The 22355-nt window shown below is 34.7% G+C and overlaps 1 protein-coding gene across 1 annotated transcript; it reads right to left on the reverse strand.

Moving 5' to 3' along the window:
* Nucleotides 1-8876: 8876 nt before the first annotated feature.
* LOC133191777 (uncharacterized) lies at nt 8877-9899 on the reverse strand. The gene has a single exon (XM_061327514.1). It carries the CDS (start codon nt 9855-9857, stop codon nt 8889-8891), a length of 969 nt encoding a protein of 322 aa, XP_061183498.1. The 5' UTR covers nt 9858-9899; the 3' UTR covers nt 8877-8888.
* Between the last annotated feature and the right edge of the window lie 12456 nt (nt 9900-22355).

The raw sequence follows: 22355 nt of genomic DNA on the forward strand, positions 1-22355 counted from the left end.
GCTACAAAGGATATGTTAGACAATCATATTTGAAAAAGAAATTGAAACGAAATAGCGAAATTTTAGAGAAATTATTTTTTACAAATTTTAGCCGATCCCGATCGAAATTAAACTGATCCCAACCAGAATTTTATAATAATTGATAATAGATAATATTTTCAGAAGAAATACAAGTTTGTTAAGGTGTAATACGCGTTAAAAAGTAATTGAACTTGATAAATAAATATTTCTTAGTGGTAAATAATTAAATAAGGCAATAATTTCATCTTATTTATTTTGTGGTAATTTTGATCGGGATTGGTCAGGATTTCAGGATTTTTTTTCAAATGTTAAAAAAGCAAAATGTTTACAAGCAATAAAGGGAAATAGGCTGTTGACTATTTTACAAAACTTAAATTCTTAAAACTGAGAAAGGAGGGGGAGGGGGGTGGTGTAATACTCTCATTTTCTTTTCTGCACGAAATATATTCTGTACAATACGGTGCAAGCGGTTCAACGCTACCACAGAAAAGTGTGGAAAGCGTGTGTTTGTTGGGGGGGGGGGGTGTCTCAGATTAAATAACACCATGCATACAGGTGTATCTGCAAAAGACAGATGAATCCAAATCCAAATCTTATGTAGAGAAAGAATACATATACTTTTACATGTACCGGTAAATACAATGTATAAAAATGTTTGTTTGTTTGTTTGCTTAGTTGTTTAACGTCCCTTCGAGAATGTTTCAATCATATTGAGACGCCAACACTTGCTGGTGGGGGGCTGCAAATTTAGACCTGTACTCGACACTTGCGGCTTTTGAGCAGAGAGAGATCTTTTTCGTGCCAGCATCTACTGCGACAAGGGACTTCGGTTTATACGGTCTTATCCTAAGGACCGGTCTCCACCTTATACAGTACGGAAATAATCCATACATTGTAAAAACAGTTTAGAAATGAGGCAAAAATAATAATTATATACATTTTTGTATGCTACGAAGAGATGCAAAAACAGATATATTCGAGGAGCCGTAACATATTTGGAGATTCGACCGTACATTATTTCACCTACCACAATATCGAAGTGTATGCTTAAATCTTTGATAAAGTCCCAATATTTAATTACATTGTGACCCATATTTTTTTTCTTGAAATTTTGGGTTTTCTTTGGTGATTATTCAGATTTTGAGCGCTTGATTTAATGTATTGTATAAAGGTATATGTTGCAAATTTCTCTCTGCTTTATAGGTTTAAAGACTATATGTATATATCTTCAAATCATTTTAATTCACCAACAGATTGAAGGGATATATAAGTATATCTATAGATGTAAACTCTCGAAGCTGTGGAGCTTTTCGACATCTGAGGATACATGTATGCGTACCTACTGGCACTGATATCGGCTTAATACCACTGATTTCGGTCACTGGAGGAGAGATTTTTTATACATGTATTTTCAAGAACAGATTCTTTATTTCCAAAATCTGCCAGCGTCCCCCTTTTAATTACCCCCTCCCCCCCCCCCCAATAGAATGAAAATTGTCGTGCCCTAAAAGATATTGATGATTTCTTTAAAAGAATAGATTGGATAGAAGTTTCTAATCTGAATTAAATTCAAACTATTCGGAAATTGAAATTATTACTTGTCTTCTGCATCAAGCGTATGAGAAAAGCAAATTTGGATTGAAAATTAACTTCAAGCTAGAATTTCAATCAATTTTTCTCAGACGTCCGACACGAATTCGCTTTCTATCACCAAATCATATGCGGCTTTTCCCCAACCAACTCAGAACCAGCAGCATTCTTTGTACATATCTTAGGACTATCTTAAGATACGTCTTTGGATGTAAAACAAAAGCATCTTAGGAATATCTTTAGTTAAGATGTCGTAATTGGGGAGGGGGGGGGCGTGGTCATGGGATCCGGTCCCCTTGGGATTTTTAGAGTTGTTGAAATGATATTAATAGTAAACCCAATCCCTCTAGAAAACACGGACCCCTGTTACAATGGCATAGAAAGTCACATACATTAATACATCTTCTGTATTTCTATAAAGGCAAAGCGATTTAACACCCCCTCCCCCTCCAAAACGAAATAGCTATATAAGGTATGGATAAGTTTATGGTTTTTTATCCTTGCTTGACAATAATGTCTGAGTCTTCTTTTTTTTTTTTGAGTGCGCGGCTCTGTACCCTCCTTCCCCCTCCGGAAAATGCCTGTATCCGCGCTTGATATGTATTGGTAATAATAAAATGTTTCAGAAATTTTATAAATAATCGCTATTCCTCGATTTTCATTTCAAATTTTTTATCAGGTTTGTCCATTCTTATCCCGTTTTCATGTATTGAGCTGTAATAGATCTAATAGAGAAATAAAATTAAAAAAAACAGAAAAGAAAATCTATATGCAATTTTTTAAAACATATTTATATTAATGGATAAGTCAATTTGAAAAAAAAATTGAAGCATTCCCTTTTTGAATAACAATAAAAATTAACATTATAACATTGTGATATATTTATAATTCACATATAAGGAACAATTGAGATTAGTAATAAGATTTATTTTCAAAATGCCACTTCTTGTGGTTGTTCGTCCCCAGATGTAACAGACCCCCCCCCCCTCCTCTCTGTAGAAAGGTTGGAGGTAGTGCCCGTCTGCATCCGCGCCGTAGTCACGCTTATGAACGTTTTAACCTGCTACATGTTTCATTCATCAATTAATAAATGTATTTTCATTTATCACTTTCTCTTTTCCATTTGTACGGTTAAATGCATACATATACAGTGACACGGCACAGTGTCTACTTAATTGATTTAATTCATAAAAGAAATTAATATTTTTACAAAAACTATTGGATTAAATTATATAAGCTCTGTAAATTCAATATATTCTAGCTGTTTTCCTGGCACCAGCGCTTCTGATATCATTTAGATATGTCTTAGGATAAGCACATCGTCGTCTTGAAGTTAAGGCAAAGATAAGGAAGTCTCCTAAGATAGGATAGCTTCGTTGCCCCCCCCCCCATCTCTCTCCTCCCTATGATATGCCGTAAGCTCGTCCCAGGAAAGCTTCAAAAGCATGCCTGCAACTCTAGAAAAACATACCATTCTTTGACAAAGAGAGAAAGAGAGAGAAATTTATGACGCCAAGTGCAAGGAGAATATATATATATATATATATATATATATATATATATATATATATATATATATATATATATATATATATATATATATATATATATATATATATCGGAAATATCTATTTTAAAATTCTATTCTTAATTGCAAATATAGATAGGTTCCTACAGGCATTCAGTTACATGTAATAGGAACCCATTTACTTATTTAAATAAAAAAAAACTCTAGGAAAGACAATAAATCAATTATTGTTATCAACATTATTGTATATATGTCGATATCATGTTACAATAACATTGATTTCATAAATGAAGTGTGATAAATTCATTTAATAGCTATTAGAACTTCGAAGATATAGTGACTAAAATAATTAAACTCTCTGATTGATCAAAAACAAAATAGAAAAAAAATATTGAACTTTTAAAGCGAAATTATTTGTAGGTGGCATTTTTAAAATTTCAATTAGCCAATAATGCGCTTTTGGTTAGATGAATATTTTAATAGGTTGAAGGAGTGGCAAACTGAATCCAGTGTAGGAATTCCTATACCATTCTAGTTATTTCAGTGGAGAAAATCCTACAACTCTATAGTCATTTTTTTCTTGGGAGAATCCTACTTTAGAGCCAGTTTTCCGCGGTGAGGGGGATTTGAAAGCCTACTCTAAAAGACTAACTAGGAGGAATGAGACACCTATTTTGCTAGGCATTTCGTTAATTAACATTGAATTAACATAATAATTCAATTTATATCTTCGAAGAATAGAGAAGGTGGGAGGGTTTTTTTTCTCCATCGTTTGTCACCAATTGACCAACATCTCTCTCCTTCTAGATCTCTCTCTGCTTTACGGCAGATTCAAAATGTTTGGAGGAAGGGAGGAGATTAGGGATGTGAGTCTGCAACTATATAAGCCAAGTATTCACATAGTGCAGTTTTGATTTATTAACTATGCTGTATTTATTATATAAAGGCATGGAATAAAATGTGATAATAATATACCTCATTATAATAGTGGTTGTTACATGATTTTGGGGGATGCGAAAGAGAATCTGCTTAAATGCATGTAAAATTTTAATTTTTGCACTCAATATAATTATGTGGGTTGCAAATTTCGAATGTTCATTACGTCATACATGCACTGAGGTTTTCATCATCTCAACCCCTTAACAGCATACAATTCGTCTAATTCTTGAAAAATATTCAATGACTAAATTAAATTACATGAAAGTTTATACCTGTATAAAATCCGGGAAATGGAGGGGGCTAAGTATCTCATTTTTGACTCATTGTTGAGTCACGTTTTGTCCGCCGTCACATTATGTCCGCCGTCACGAAATGTCCGCCTCTTTTTCAGAAAAATCGTCACGTTATGTCCGCCGTCACGAAATGTCCGCCTTTTTTCCAAAAAAATCGTCACACTATGTCCGCCGCCACGAAATGTCCGCCTTTCATCCGAAAAAATCGTCACACTATGTCCGCCCTTACAAAACGTCCGTCCAAGATTGAAAATAACGTTATATTTTATTATTATCATTTCTGTGTGTCGCCCTAATATCCAGCCTTTTTCTTGATATGTCTTTTCGTGCAATAAAATATATGTTTCTTTAACAACACTTGTAATAATGTCTGCCTTCAGAAATATCCGCCAATTTTATAAACGAATAAAAAACAACTTTTCTTATACTGTATATTGTTATTATGTTCACAATCTCGTGTTGATACTGAAAATTGGATATACTATTTCTATGTTTGCACAGGTGCATGTACAAGCTTTGAATATTTTTAAACAATAAAATGCTTTTTTTGTTTGTTAGTGCTAGTTTAAGAATTAATATTGCAGCTGTTGCAGAAATATATAAGAACGTTTATTGTTTATATTTATATCTATATACTTTACAGACGCTGAACGGCATTGGTTTTTTTAAGAAACGAAGGAAATAATACTCAGTAGTTTTTTTTTTTTTTTTTCAAAATACAATATATAGATACTATACCGGTGTATGAAAATTAAATTTTTTGTCTGTCTAAAAAAAAAAATAATAATAACGGTTTATTTTATGACTTGGCTACAAAAGATTTCAATAAATGATTACGCATTAAAGAAAATAAATGAATGATTTATTGAACTATATTATTTTCGAACGATTAATGGATATTTGTTATTAAATTTCGCTAAAATATATATTTGAGAATCCAATGGTATGTTGCTTGAAATATCTACAAATGTTGGATTTATTGTATCTTTTTTTAAAATGACGTGTATATATACATTTCCTATGGTTTTTTTTTTTTTTTTTTTTTTTTTTTTTTAAAATATGATAAAATTTGAATTTCTCAAAAGACAGAATATAACGACATTTTTACTTCAGCAGACAAGGATAAAGCGCGTTTTACAATGTGCCAAGCATTTTCCCGCCAAGGAGAAGAAATGCAGTTGCGGATCAGATGGGGTTGTGGGGGGTTTCAACATCCTCCTTTGGATATATGAGAAAGAGAGAGAGAGAGAGATCCCAAATATTTGTTGTGTTTTACTAAAGTAAATGTTCCGTGAGAGGCTTTTTATAATTATGCATGAAGAAAAACCGGTTATTGAAATAAAATCCGCGCCTGCAATGTCGCATGCAGTTTTATGTCACCGGGATATATTTATAGATTAATATATGATAAATTTTATTAATAACAGATCAAGCAATTTCAGTTTGTTGCCTCATAAAAGAAACAACTGGTCTGCGGCCGATTTTTGACGCTTGGGTCAATATGTTTCTTGTTTACCAAATTACAGGGTTTTGCGCAAGTTATGACAAGTCTTATAACAGGAGTTGGCGTACCTATCAATTGTACCGAAATTTCAAGGAAGTATGAATGATACGTAATACTATAAAAATGTGTATTTTTTATAGGTATTACGTGTATTTTTCATTTACTGAAAATTTCGGTAAAATTGATAGGTATGCCAACTGCGATGTTTCTACGCCTGTATTCAGAGGTATCTTTTCGAATAATTGAATGGCCCTTAAAAGGGCCGTTTATTTCCTACTCATAGGAGCGACTCTTGACTGCTTTGCTTATTGAAAGCATGAAGAGGACCATTCCCGCCTCGTTGAAGTGTGTTTCATCGGGAAGGTAATGTCTGGGTAATTTGACGTCTATTCTGATGTAGGTTCTGCCAAGGATTTTCTTCATCTTATTGTTGACAGTCCTCCGTCTTGTGTCAAACTCCTCTCGTTGCATAGAAATTCGAAAATTTCCCCTAGAGACAATCTCTGTGAAGAAAATCTCAGGTTGCCGGGGACTTAAGACTTTAATTTGGTGGAAAAGGCTTGTCAGACAGCCAATGACTGTAGACGGCTCGGCTCCACTGGAAATGTCGTTTCCCCCTAAACACACGACAACGATGTCTGGTCTGTACCTCAACATCTTGGAGATGAGATTTGGACAGGGTAGAGAGGCTGTCATGCCACCAACTCCAAACCACCCTACTTCAAATGGCATAACAAAGTCTGTAAAGTTTGAAGCTCGCTTCACGTAGGAGGAACCGAATAAGGCGACTCTCATGGTGGCTATAAAATAAAATTGCAAAGTTCATAGTTATAACAAACTCGAGGCAAATTATGAAATTAAATAATTATCACCTCACTCCCTCAACTTATGATTAAAAATGCAGTTGTCAAATTAAAAATAGCTATTACGTATGATTAAAAAATTTAATTTTTAAAGTTATACCATTTGGGCTTTGAAATCAATTATCGGGACTCTTATTAATGGGAAATTAGTTATTAATTAGTAATGCTTAAATATACTCATCGTTAAGTATGCTGTGAGTACAAAATAACCGCTTCACTGTTAAAAAATTTACTCATTACCTCTACATCTTATCAATAAGACGATTAACTCTCATTACCGCTACATACACGAATCTGCCATCGATGACTCAGAAATTGAGCCCTATATTTATATAATTTACAATGCAGTCGAATAACAATTAAATTTGAAATCTATTTAATTCAGTTTGTTATCGAAAATCGAAATACTATAAGACATTCAAAAATTCCAATGTGTGGAGATGTGAAGGAAAAAGCGCTCAGAAATGTGTCTTTTAGAAAATTGTTAAGGATTTAAAATAATAAAGTGTTGAAAAAACCTTACCAAATAAAAGTCCTTTTACTTTTAAGTGAGCATGGAATACGTATATTATGCATGTACGTGTACATTTTTCTGTACGTATGAGGCGCTGGCTAATGGAAGAGGCATTGTAGCGGTAATGTTTACTCCTCTACGTAGAGAATTAAAAATTGATCCAAAAATAAAAAATAATGTAAAAATTTAAATTGGTTTAACATCTATTAGATAACACCCCCCCCCCCCCGACTTTTTATCGACACGCAATACAAATATATGCTGTGTTATGAAACATTGCAGCGAATTATCATTTCGCTGACTTCTAAACATTATGAATTGCATTGAATAAATATTTGTTAAAAGAAGTTATCGATGTCTGGAATGAAAGGGTGGGGATAGAGAGAGAAAAATTGGTCACTTGATAAAAAGCTAATGAGATAGTGAGGCCCAATATCGATAATGACAGTGCTCCAAAAAACGTGCATAGTTTACATGAAACTGAGTTTGTTGTTTGTTTGTTTTGTTTTGTTTTGTTTTGTTTTTTTGATTAAAGAAATATTTACAGAAATCACTGTGCATTAAAAATACGTGCCTGAATATTAAACAAATTTGAAATGTTCATAACATTTTGTTCGGAAAAGGGATGGGTGTGTTGATGAAAACAAGTATGAAATTTAAACTTCAATGAGTTAAGACAGAAAAAAGAACTGCTAATACGTGCTTGATCCCGAGATCAAACGAACAAATAAAAAATAATAATTTTACAAGTACTAGAAAGCGTATTCCAGAAGCTTTCTGCCAATTTAATTTTGTGGAGGCTTTCAAAGTGTCCAGCTCTGTTTCTTTTTTTTTTTTTTTTTTTTTTAAATCTAGTAGTTTTGTTTTCTTTTCAGAAGAAAATTGGAAATTTGTTGGCATCGATCACACTCACAGTTTTAAAGTTACTCCCCGTTTGTATTAATTAGAAGTCGCGTCGCACTAGGAGCATGTGGAAATACAGGTTGTCGGCGGACTTGATTTTCTAATTACATTTATTAGAACTGTTTAGTTAAGGGCTAAATAGACACCATGTAATGTGCAATTTTTTTTAACAATATCGAACGTGAATATATACACGTATTTGTGGTCATTTATTCTTTGCATTTGTTTTCTAGCAATGTTAATCGCCTAGTTGTTCTTGGGGTGTAATTGCTCTTCTTTTTTCTTTAAGGACACAAATTCTCTGAATAAGTTTTTTAATTACCTGTACCAGGAAGCATATTCTAGGAGATTTCTGCCAGTAAAACTGTTGCCCAACTCTTGCCACGTGGAGGCATCTCCTGTTAAGAGTCTTTTTTTTTTCTTTTTTTTTTAATATAAATACAATAGTTCAATAAATAAATAAATAAATAAATAAATAAATATTTTTCTTCTGTTACACGTTTACCTATATTTCCGCGAAATGTGGCTCCAACTGGAAACCAGCTCGTAAGGAGACAGGCCGTACCACATTTTAGCATTACGTTATGCATTTGGCGCGAATGGTGGCTCCAACTGGAAGCCTAATCAGAGGGAAAAGGCCATACCACCATATACTGACAGAGTTTATAAATTATGAGGGCAATAAGCACGATATTGAACGCGTTTATGCGGAAAGATTTGCACGTTTTATCCGTTATTTTTTAAATTTATAATCGACAATATAGTACCATCCGGCGATTGCTGTTGCCAGTATCTCGATGTAACCATTAATCCATCGGGAAGAAATCGGTCGCAATACATTCCGTAATTCCATCATGACGCCACTACCCGAACCTGACACTCGACCCAACTGACGAAGAGACCAGTTGTGCCTTACGCCCTCTGGGAACACAGATTTACCTTCCAATAAAAACATGACATTTTCATTTAAGTAAATTTTAGGACACAAATTATGAAGGGTGCCTAGCAAATGCTTGAAGTGTGTTGAAACCCTTATTAAAGTCAAAAACATGTTGAAATTTTTGTATATTACAAGAGACAAAATATTGCGCTGAATGAAGTAAGGTAAATCGGTGAATTGCTTTCGGTTTACATTTTCTGTTTCGGGAAAAATTTGCTTACGTGCCCTGACATAATCACTGGGTGTGAACTTCTTAGGGGGTCGCACGTTAGACCTCAAGCGAACAGGTGATAATACTGGTGGCTGTTCCTCTGACTTTGAATCCTTTATCATATCTGTAATAGGAGTTAGAGAAGGTGGAGATAAATAAAATGATGAATTTAGACTTGGGGGAGATAACCTGTCTTTCTCTGTGGAGCTTAGATTGTTTGTCTCGAAGATTGCTGTTGGGGAAAAGCGCTGTAATGTCGGTGTCTCAAATGCTGGCGGAACAGGGGCTTCGATGTGTTCATTTTCAGTCCGAAATGATACACTGTCAGGAAATGAACCCAGAGGCTCTTTATCAAGATGGCTGACCGGAGGGGATAACGAACTTTCGTTAGTGGATAGGTGAAGGTGGAGAACCGAATCACTAGAATAATCTGTTAGCTGAGGCTCAATTTGAACTTCCTGAAACGAATGGTAAGAAAAATCATTACTGTGAACATCGTTATTATCTGTGCTGTTTTGGTTTGAGTTGAGATCCCTGTTTGGAATACACATAGTATTTACAGTATGAAAATTAACTTCATTAAAACAAATATCTGCCTGCATGCCAGGTATCGGTTCTAACCTAATAAAATGAAACTCGAATTCATGACCTAAATAAATGTGTAAAAGATGTTCCTTATTTTGTCGATCAAAAGGCAAAATGTAATTTAAGTCTGACTGGGAGCTCGACACGATACCTACTGCAATATTAAATGCGTTCGCGATGGCCGTGATGCAGATGTGGTCGCCCCATTCGGTACCTAGTATGCCCTCTAAATAGGTATCCCAGTCTAAATTAGGTACGAAGTGTGAAAAGCGGTCGCCTGCTGGTGTTTCGGGGTTTTCGGAGAGCCAGTTTACCACGACATTTCGAATATCTTGCTGATTAAGGTCGATTTGTAAATGATTAGAAAGCGATTGTGCAACTGAATGAAAGAGACAGCTACCGTCTTTAGGAATGTTCCCAACAGGAATTAAATCTCGTTCAAGCGCATTTCGAACCAAATCGTCATGGGCTGTATCGGTTCTCGAGAGGCTCGGTCCTTTAAGTTGGTTTATTAAATTATCAGAAAGATAGAAATCCGATATATGCGGGAAATTGTGGGAAGGCAGTGAACAAGGAACTTTGCTTTCGCGGCAACAAAATTTATTTAGTTTGTGTACACAGTTCGGATCCGATTTTCGAGAGCATTTATCATTGTTACATTCGCACAACGGATCAAGCCTTAATCGATGACGTTTTTGTCTTTTTAACAGTTCTTCGGAACGTGAAATTGCAGCTATATTTTGTACATTTATCCAACGCGACACCCCACTGGAAAACCTGATTTTGTAAGAGAACGCGTTGTGTTTCGTGTCGATTATTTTTCCTCTTTCAAAACGGGGCCTAGCTTTATTGTAGTTTTTCCGAGTTTGAGATTTTACGAACACTTCGTCGCCCACACTATAGACACTAACTTGATGTTTTTTGAAATGGTGCTTTATCATGGTTTTTTCGCGTTTTTTCGATGCCAGCAAGGCTGCCTTGCGAACAGCGGATTGCTTTTTCAACTCCCTAGAAACGTGATTTGAAACGGTTGGCCCAAGACGAGTAGACTTACGCACACGATTAGATTCCCGTCCGTGATATACGTAAAATGGAAACGCCTTTAAAGAAGAGTGATACTCCTCATTGCGCAACATCGCGTATTTGGATAAATCGCGAACCCAGTTCGAATCGCTTGTTTTTAGTAGGTCGTACTTAAGCTTTGATTTCCAGGATTTATGCGACGATTCAATTTTCCCTTGACTTTGCGGATAATACGGTCTGCTGTTGATAATTTGACAACCTAATACCTCGGTCAATCGGGTTACCGCACCATGAAATTCTCGACCATTATCGCATTGTATGATTTTCGGCGGTCCTTCGCTTTGATATATGGACTCCAACGCGTCTGCAATTTCCGTGCTTTCTTTCGAGTTGAGCGGGCGAAGCCATATGTAACGACTGAAAACGTCTAAAACCGACAAAATATACTTGTACTCTCTACCGTCATAAAATTCCGTGTGTCGCGACATGTCAACTAAGTCGATTTGGTGGCGTTCTTGTATCGAAGTCGCACGAATGGGTTTTAGAGGAGCAACATTATCGAAAATTGGATTGACTGACTGCTTCTCGGGAAGAGATTTAAGAGACGTTTGCACCTTCCGATGTGTTACGCCGCTGAATACAGATTTTAAACGATGTCGAATTTTTCGTGAACCCGCGCCTTTACTTTCCTCGAATGCCTGTTTTGTCGCGAAATTGATTTCACTTAACTTTAAAACCATTTTACCATCAACCATAATACGTTTTTCCTGAGCCCCTGTCAATGGGTTGTGGCATTTGGCAATGGACAAAGGATGATTTTTTCTCCAGCGACGAATCATCCTTGCTGCATTTTTCTCTTCAAGGGTTGCTTTTCTTTCGTTGATGGTCCTTGTTCCTGAGATGATATCTGTGAAGAATAAATAATTAAAATGTCATGATAACAGTTAAGTGAAGATATTGAGTCAATATTCCATGGAAAAAAAATATTCTACACAATTTTACTTCACACATTATAAATCATTTCGGTACTTTGATAACATTAATTTTGGTCTGAGTCGTAAAGGTCATATGAGACATAGACATGAACATATTGAGTATCATACGGTAAAAAATATTTTCAATAGTATTTTTCTTAGATAATAGACGGTCGTTTTATGAAATTTTGCGATGCAAGAGTTATCTCAGTTATTTTGCCGATTTCCCTGTAGCATCGAAATTTCGCCTTAACATCTTGCTATCAGAACACCTTTGAAATATTTAGACATGATACACTAAAGAATATTATTCAACCAAAATCATTACTTTATTTTCTAAAACGGAATTGGTTTTCACCTCCAAACGTAATATATCTATACTTATAAATAAACAAGGTTAGCTTTTTAAAAACAGCTGAGAGTCCGTCACTTGAATACACAAAAGTTTCTTTCCTGCTTTGTGATGGCATAATTATGTTTTTTTTTTATTCATCATAAAATCATCTTAAAAGCCATTGTAATCTATGTTAAATTGGCTTAATCGTTCTCTTATTTGTAACATAATGCTTTACATAATAAATAATAAAGCATAGAAAATTTTTTAGTTAGACTGCATCGTGATCATTATGATGACCTTCAATTAATTTCTCTTGGGCGCAGATATCAGAGAAAGCACGTCTCAGAAATGAACAAAGCCACTTAGTTCCCAATCATTGACGGTTGACGAATGTTTACAGTTTCATTTTTACTGTTAAATTCTATAAATTATATAGCTTATGATGCTTGAAAGGAAGGTAGACCTTGGGTTAGATTAAGTTTTTAATCGTGCAGGTTCCAAGCAATGCATGATTGGGGGGGGGGGGGGAGTGGGGTTATACTGCATGTATATTTAAATATATTTCTAAGTTTAAGCATCCATTTTAGTGTTACTAGGAAAGAAAAGATTTGCTTCCAAATTAAAGTAATGAAAGCCATGGAAAACAATTTAAATTGGAAATTCAAAATATTTTTATACACGCAGTACGTGTACCCTAAAACGTAACTGATGATGTCTACCATTAAAGGACATTTAGATTTACATACTGGATTCCATATCTCTCACCCTTTCTCGTTGGAAGGGGGGGGGGGGCTTTCTCTAAATCCGCGCAGTTTTTCTCAACTATCGCAGTTCCAATGTGGTCATTTCCTCACTGTGGGCGCTGTTCACGTGCACAAGCGGTACTTACTAGTCTATCATCATGTAAGTTATAAGAATTTACCACTTCGCCACGCGGCGACTACTACTTAATGAGAAAACTGTTGCTAATTCTACTGCTGGACACTCCACTTTAAGCTGACACAAGAACGGAAGAGGATTCAGTAAAATTTTTTTTTTTATTTCTGTTTTTAAAATTTGACAATTGTTCAACATATCCTTATTCTATATATGGAGTTTAAATGAATAAGTATGTCGTTTATTTCCAAAATATCTCATTATTGTCACACTAGATACAACACCGATGCCGCCCAAATGATTGTTTGTTGTCAGTTTCTTTACAAACTGACTATAACTTAGATCCACCAACGGTAACCATCACCGCTATTTTATGGTTGTTTGTCAAAAATGAAAGAAGACTTTTAATTAAATTTATGATAATTACTTTGCGAGTGAAATCTGAATATAGTTTACGGACATCATCTCAATACCCGAATTTTCTATAAGATAATGAAAAAATTCATTGTTCATAGATATACTTCCAATACTTCCCATGTCTGATCAATACGCAATTTTCGAGATTGTAGCTCTTCAACGATAGAGGCGCAAAAAGTATCCATATCAGCATGAAAGTGGGACAGGTTATCGATGTACACAAACGTGCATAAATAAATGGACGATGGCTAGGGCTTTTAAAATGTATTTAATGTTATGGAAAGATTATATATGAATACATGATGTCAAACAGTGATGATTTTGATGATTATATTGATCTATACTTTACGTCTTTTACAAAATCTACTTTTAATTAGGATACTTGAAATCAAAAGAACCCTCATAGTTTTTTTGTGAAAAGACGCTTCCTTCATTACAAGCCTTCTCTAAAAAAAATGATGGACCTTTGGAAATTATTATAAGGGAAAAAGTCGATGTGTCATTCAGAATGCCGACGTGCAATGATCAGATGCGCGTGTATAGGAGACCCATATCTTTTCCCTCGTCTGATGTCTTATCCGCTGATATTTTCTTTTATTTCAGATTTTTTTTGTAGAAAAACAAATTGATGCCATTACTATAATCGATTATTTTCGAGTTGATGAGAGCATCCCGATAGACAGTTATGACCGACCATGTAACGTATCCAATATAGATAACTGTCCCACCTGCCTGTTTACGCAGAAACAAAACTCTCCTCCGTAACGAAAGAGCGCACCAAGGGAGATAATCTCGAAACTTGCGTAGTTGGTTTGCATTATCCATTGCTTATCAACGTGTGAACATCGCAGGCATTATCTTCGAATGTATTTTCTTTGAAAATGGCTATCGGAAACGATATTTGAGTACTTAATTACGAGAAAATGACGACGAAACTTTTTTTCGGATTTGTCTCCGCATTACCAACTTTTTATTTTATCAAAAATATGATAAAAGTTGGAATGCGGCTACCACAAAACGGATGCGCGCGGGCCTGAGAACCACCATTTCAATTTTATTTGGCCTTATCTATCAGTTCTTCGTGTTTAGTAGTCTGGATCAGAGGAATATTTTGAAGAGCCATAGTTAACTAATTCTTAATTTACTTTCTCATGTTAGAAGATTATCAGAAAAATCCAGAATATGTCTTGTGTTTTTTAACGTTACCGTAAATGATGCCATATCTTTCGTCCGATATTGGTCGAATAGTCCCATCGACTGGTGCTCCTAAGGTCCACAACCAAAGGGAAACAATGATGATTACGAACAGTAGCCTAAAACAACAACAAAAATAGGACATTACTAAAGCAAAACAAAAGGCAAATGGGCTACATACTTAAAGGAATCTCACTCCTTAAGAACAAGTTGGAAAGAATACTCGAAATCGGGTATTATCTGTAACATTGCGTATAGTCCCCGAAATCGGGGTATCGTTGTATCCGCGAAATCGGGTATAAGAGGTGTAATCACCATATACACTTAAAACTTAAATAATGTGATGGCGCATTTTTCCGAATCAACTTCGACCAAGAGACAAATGTTATCGAAAGGTATCACTAGGCAAGTAACGATCTGGATGTCTGAATTAATGCGCATATGACAACAAATACCCGTGGAGGTTATAGTGCATTTCAGGATCTGCACCATAACAGGCGTTCGTTCTTGCTTATATTTTTATAATGTTAAAAGTATTTGCAACTTCTTCAAGTTAATACCCAACACAAGAGAACTGTAAAATATCTAAAGTCGGGAATTTATAATATTTCCACATCAATACGACAAACATGAACAATTCGTAAATAATTAAAATTATACGGAAACACATAAACACATTTCACGCACAAAATAATGCCACGTGTAAATATCGCATCCAATTATGCTTCATTTATTGCTTTCACATTCATCTTGCGCAGAAAGTCAAACTCATTACAAAATGCATAAAGTATTTAAGGTAGGTCGCGGGTTTACTGCATAAAAGTTCTTACGAGAAAACATATCCTGAAAAATTGATATTATGTTCCTTAGAATTTGCAGCATATTATCTGTAATTTTTATCAAATTAGCCTTTTAATGCTCTGTTACTGTAAATGCAGAAACATTTTAGGAAGGCCAGAATCTTATAGATCTACACTTGTACTGTGAAATTCACAAACTGTCCACGAAGTCAGAATGAATGGTATATTGATATAAACATTCTTCCTGCATTAGAATTTTATGCAGCGACACCACGAGTGTTAATATATTAATTCATTTATGAATGTTTATACATGAATGTTTAGGATGTTCATGTTCATTAAGACTTCAGGCAGAACACATGAATTTGATCACTTCATTCGAAACGGTGAAGAAAAAATACTCCATTAATTAGGAAGGAGGGGGGAGGGGGTAACCGGCAATTTTCTTTCTATATCAGTCGCAAGCCAGTATATATATCGCCCTAACTCTCAAACATTTGTTAATTTCTCTTTATCAGATTTTCATACGCATAATGTAAAATACTTGCATTTAATTTGTACACTGATAGCTTTTGCTATATAGGGAAAAAATGGAATTGATACTTGTGTATTATTATGTTTGTATAAATTTAATTTAATGCATTTCACAATTTGCTAGTCTGTATATACATACTAGCGACTTCAAGAAATTCAAATACAAAATAAATAAATAAGTAATGATAATAAATAACAGGAAAATACATCTAATTAAATTTCACCCGTTTTTTAGTGTTAGGATTGATTCCATCCTGAAAATATACAAATATTTTCACCCGTTTCTGATTGACAAACATGGTGCAATACGTACATTCTCTTTATACTGCAATTTCGTGCGCACATACTACCCTTTAAGTTTTCGGCTAAACAATTTACGATAACTTTCTTTTTGCATAACTGACTCATTTTGATTGACCTTTAGCAGTTTAGTATCACTTACGATATAAATTATTCCTTGCGTTGGGTATCGTATTTATTATGTTTTATTAGTTTGTTCTGAAACATTACACATAATTCCTGCAAAATTAAGACTTAAAATCATAAGGTTTACGTACGCAATAACTTGAACTGTGTATTAATATACGTAATTCGTACGGACTATTGCTTTTTATTTACATTTGCAAATATTTTTCTTAGATGAACCTATTGAAGAGAAAATATGTTCAATTCTGTATGAACTTATTAGGGGTCAGAGGTCATGGCATGACCGAATCACATAGCGAGATGATATCTTGTCTACATATTTCTGTCCCGGTGACACTGGTTTCCGAACTTCTAAGCCGTTAAAGCCGTTAAAGCGATGAAAAGGATAAAATTATGTTTTTCTTCGTTCAACAAATGATCATTAGTTCTTTCTTCGAAGTGAAGAATGTTTTTGATTAGCCTAAAATCACGCTTACCCTTTTAACCCGAAATTCCTTTGACTAAACTGAAGACGATACCACCGCTTTTGACTTCATATTAGGGATGTCAACGAATATTCGAGTACTCGACTATCGTTCGATCATACCGACTATCGACTAAAAATTTTTTACTCGGTTATTCGTTAAAAATTTGCTATATGCTAGTAATTTTAAATTCAAGGTAATAAACTTGGATCCACCCAATGCATTTATTAGCAGATCAATGTTCTCGTGAGAAAAGAAAAAAGCCCGGCCTTTCCCAGTGTGTCTTGTTTTGTAATTTTTTAATCACTGAAATATGTGAATACGGTTTACAGTATACCTGAATATTGGTGTAAAATAGCGATAAAAAAAAATTATGAAATTTTGTTTTGGTTGACGTATTGGGGCCGGAAAATTTTTATATACTTTTATATTTTTAATTTTTTGCCTTTTCAAAGACTATTTTAATTTTTTTTATAGGCTTGTGTATGTTTCTTCAATTATATATCCTTTATGCATTCCCATTTTTTGATATAAGAAACACTAGAGGGAGATCAAATCGTAACAATCCATTGTACAGTTGTCAGTCAAGCGGAACAAGTCTCAGTATAGCACACTTTCTCCGAGGACAAGAATAACTCACTCTGTGTTACTCGATACAGGTATTCTAAAAGCGTAAACTGTTCTAAACCAGTTTATACCGTATAAATTTGGTAGCTATCAAATTCGTTCCTTATAATTTAATTTTCAGTCATTTGGTGTAATAAGAAAAAAAGATGATTGCCCTTAAAAAATGACTTCAATTTGTACAAAATTTGAATGTTACGTCAGACGGATCGATACGTTTTTGACGCGAGTCATTGTGACGTAGGCAACCCATTTTATACGATATAAAGTAAATTTTTAATCCAATCAAATACAGCGCTACAACCAGAATTAAATCATATACAATTAAATTTTCTTTAAAAAGTAGCGATTGTCATCTGTTTTCATTAGCATTTCAACATTTCTTGTTAATATATTACTTGCATATGAATAATTTCATTCAATGATAGTTAGAATCATTAAAATTTAATTTCCACCGTTTTTAAAAATTTGAACTGGGACCGTTCCTGCACGTGCGTGATGGCCTCATCACTACTGTTTAGCACACCGGGAATGCACGTTCATGATTCTGCTAAACTAAGAAAGTTTATCATCTCATAAAAAAGCATCTGTGGTATGTAAAAATGCCCGATTTGAAGAGGGAAATTCATGAATTATTTTGCTTCAGCCAATTATCAATGACGTGACCCTTGCTTTCTTTAAATTATTAAGGTCTTCCGTCTTCTATGGAAGATCCCGTTGTTATCATTGGATATCAGAGAAAAATTACTAGTTTTATTTTACACAAATCAGATCTCTCAAAAACAATTTTTTTTTTCTGAAGTTTCTTTTAAAAATAATTTTTCCACTTTTCCTCTGACATTTTTGTTATTGAATATATTTTTGTGCGATTTATAGAGATAAAAGTTTATCTACAGATTTAATACACATATCTGCAGGTTCTTAGTACGAATGTCCAAAAACGTTGTACATACGTTTATTTCTGATTTTTTTTTTTTAAATCACACTATAAATTATTAACGTTAAATTTATTATCTACATCGAAGTTGTAAAGTTAAAATAACTGTGCTATGGTAATAAATTTGTTATGAGTGTAGAATGAACCTCTTTGATGAGGAAAAATTACTATTTGTTTATTTCTAACCTGTTGAGCACTACAAATTATTCACTTTTATTTTCATTTATATTCGTCAGGACTGTATAAATAGTGTGAAAGCATTATGTTGACACGGGGTGTGTTTCGTGTGCTAAATAAACCTCGGAATGAGGTAAAGAGGACTGAATACCTTCTTGATGCAACTGTAAGAAGTTTATAGAAAAAAATTCGGTGGTATATTTAGAACACCGACATTACTTTTTTTTCTTTTAAACTTAATAAGACAACCATATAAATTGGGTAAAATAAAAATAAACCCACAAGATACTGCTGTACATGTAACACTAACTTACATAATGCGCCGTTGCTTTATTTTTCTGTTTTTACAGAAAGTTGCTTGAGATACCCGATTTCGTTGATTCAACGTTACCCCAATATCAGAGAATATACGCGATTTCATGGATAATACCCGATTTCGAGTATTCTCTCCAACCTGTAGAATCCTGTTGAAGCCGTTCCAGAGGAGAAGCTGAAAAAAATTCACAGGACGACTCACGACGACGACGAACACAAACAGATAGCAAAAGGTCACCCTAACTCAGCTGACCTACTAAAATATTGCAGGTTAGCGAGGATAACGTAAAAAAATGTCATCCCTGGAAAATCCTTGCTGACATCGGCTTTGCCTCGGTCAACCGTGGTTTTCTCGAGATGACAATTCCCCCGTAGTACCCTAGCTATCCTGCAATACGTTTATCTTTTCTAGCATCACAATTTCTACTCTGGTCCATCATAAACAGCCTAAAGCTTCTATAAGCCAAACTTGGCTGAAATAAGTTCAAGCCAAACTTGGCTGCAATTAGTTCAACCCTTTTAGAGTTGAAGCTGACGCACGACGACGAACACAAACAGATAGCAAAAGGTCACCCTAACTCAGCTGACCTACTAAACTATTGCAGGTTAGCGAGGATAACGTTAAAAAAAAAGTCATCCCTCAAAAATCCTTGTTGACATCGGCTTAGCCTTGGTCAAACGTGGTTTTCTCGGGATGAAAATTCCCTCGTGGTACCCTAGCTAGCCTGCAATACATTTATCTTTTCTAACATCACATTTCTACTCTGGTCCATCAGTAACAGCCCAAAAGTTCTATAAGCCAAACTTAGTTCAACCCTTTTAGAGTTGAAGCTGACGCACAACGACGAACACAAACAGATAGCAAAAGGTCACCCTAACTCAGCTGACCTACTAAACTATTGCAGGTTAGCGAGGATAACGTTAAAAAAAAAGTCATCCCTCAAAATTCCTTGTTGACATCGGCTTAGCCTTGGTCAAACGTGGTTTTCTCGGGATGAAAATTCCCTCGTGGTACCCTAGCTAGCCTGCAATACATTTATCATTTCTAACATCACAATTTCTACTCTGCTCCATCAGTAACAGTCTAAAACTTCTATAAGCCAAACTTGGCTGAAATAAGTTCAATCCTTTTAGAGTTGAAGCTGACGCACAACGACGAACACAAACAGATAGCAAAAGGTCACCCTAACTCAGCTGACCTACTAAACTATTGCAGGTTAGCGAGGATAACGTTAAAAAAAAGTCATCCCTCAAAAATCCTTGTTGACATCGGCTTAGCCTTGGTCAAACGTGGTTTTCTCGGGATGACAATTCCCTTGTAGTACCCTAGCTAGCCTGCAATACATTTATCTTTTCTAGCATCACAGTTTCTACTCTGGTCCATCATTAACAGCCTAAAGCTTCTATAAGCCAAACTTGGCTGAAATAAGTTCAACCCTTTTAGAGTTGAAGCTGACGAACGACGACGAACACAAACAGATAGCAAAAGGTCACCCTAACTCAGCTGACCTACTAAACTATTGCAGGTTAGCGAGGATAACGTTAAAAAAAGTCATCCCTGGAAAATCCTTGTTGACATCGGCTTTGCCTCGGTCAACCGTGGTTTTCTCTAGATGACAATTTCCCCGTAGTACCCTAGCTAGCCTGCAATACATTTATCTTTTCTAGCATCACAATTTCTACTCCGAGCCATCATTAAAAGCCCAAAGGTTCTATAAGCCAAACTTGGCTGTAACAAGTTTCAACCCTTCCACAGGTGAAGCTGAGAAGAGAAAAAAAGGTGACGCACTACGACGAACACAAACAGATAGCAAAAGGTTACCATAACTCAGCTGACCTACTGAAATATTGCAGGTTAGCGAGAATAACGTAAAAAAAGTCATCCCTAAAAAATCCTTGTTGACATCGACTTCCCCTTGGTCAACCGCGGTTTTCTCGCGACGACGGACAAAGATCATCTGCACGACCCTGATGACATCAAAAAACATATTAAAGAAAAAAAGTAATCACTTGAAAATCCATGTCAACCTTGACTTCGCCTTGGGTATCACTGTTTTGTTGTTGTTTTTTTTTCGAGAGGACAATACCCAATGCTGCCATAACTGGCCTGCAAATGGCTGCAATACATTTATTTATTTTTCTTCCATCAAATAAAAAGAAAATAAGAGTACAATCTGAATTTCAAACTATAGGTATTTTGCACACCTTGTTCGCCTATCTCCTTTATTAGTCTTTGAAAAAAACTTGAATATTGGACTTTTGCTATAAACACTGACCATTACAGTCAATAGATTTTTTCTACAGAAGCTCTTTTGTGAAATAAATACTTAGACTAACGTTGATTAAAAGATAATTATAGGCCAATAATAAGCAAATATTACGTTATCTAGGAAGGTAACAACAACCAATCTATCCTCAACCCCTTTTCTTCCCACCTTTATCAATTCGTATCAAGTTTTCCTTCCGGAATGTTTTTCCTTCTTTATTAGGTTCATGTTTTTATTTTTTAGAGGAGGGTTTTGATAATAATATTTATATCGCATTTAAATCGCAACACTACCTTGAAACTTTATGATGTGCAGCAGGGTTGGCAAAAAAACTGAGTATTTCCCGGGAAATACTGGTAATTATTGGTAATTACTGGTATTTCCCTGGAAATACTGGGAAATAAGAAATAGCTACACATTTCATAATTTTAATTATATTTGGGGGGGGGGGGTATTGACATGTAGTACACCTTATTGGCTAAAATATCTACCTGGTATCACTGTCTCTGATTTTAAAATTTCTGGTGTCCAAGTAATTTATTTAATATAGTCATAACACAGTATATTCATATACCAGTCATGAGTGTCATTTGTTTCATGTTTGAGTCAGATGTAGTCTATAAACTTCTATGAGATGACCCCAAAGATCCCTATTGGGTTTTTTTATGTAACTAAAGAAGGATCTAAGAAAATTGCTAAATAAAGAGTGTGGTGTAAATATCAAACCTAAGAAGAGGCTTTTCAGGTCTTCTCAAGATAATTATATCTAAAAACAGGAGCACAAAACTGTCCAGAGCAATTTGTTAAATCAACATGATAATCATAGATTATAATAACTACGGTGTTTATAGAGGGATTAAAACAAGTGTGTTTTGTTCTCGGATTTATAATTAATATTTAATAATTTTACAAAACTGAAAAGAAACTTGAATTGGAAAACTTCTGTTTTGTTTTTTAATATACAGCCAATGAAATGTGTACAGTTTCAGAATGCTTATGAGAGGGGGACCTGGATTCTGAATAATTAAGTTAAATTGCAGTTTGGGACATATTCAATATTATTCATCATGCGTTTTTATGTTTATTTTATTTCTGAATT

The sequence above is a fragment of the Saccostrea echinata genome, unplaced genomic scaffold (genome assembly GCF_033153115.1).
Source record: "Saccostrea echinata isolate AGI-Se365-2 ecotype Australia unplaced genomic scaffold, CSIRO_AGI_Sech_v1 ptg000024l, whole genome shotgun sequence".
NCBI classification, from domain to species: Eukaryota; Metazoa; Mollusca; class Bivalvia; order Ostreida; family Ostreidae; genus Saccostrea; species Saccostrea echinata.

What these genes read in the sequence shown, in the direction of transcription:
- LOC133191777 (XM_061327514.1), bottom strand. Translation starts at nt 9,857, where the DNA reads ATGTGTATTCCAAACAGGGATCTCAACTCAAACCAAAACAGCACAGAT.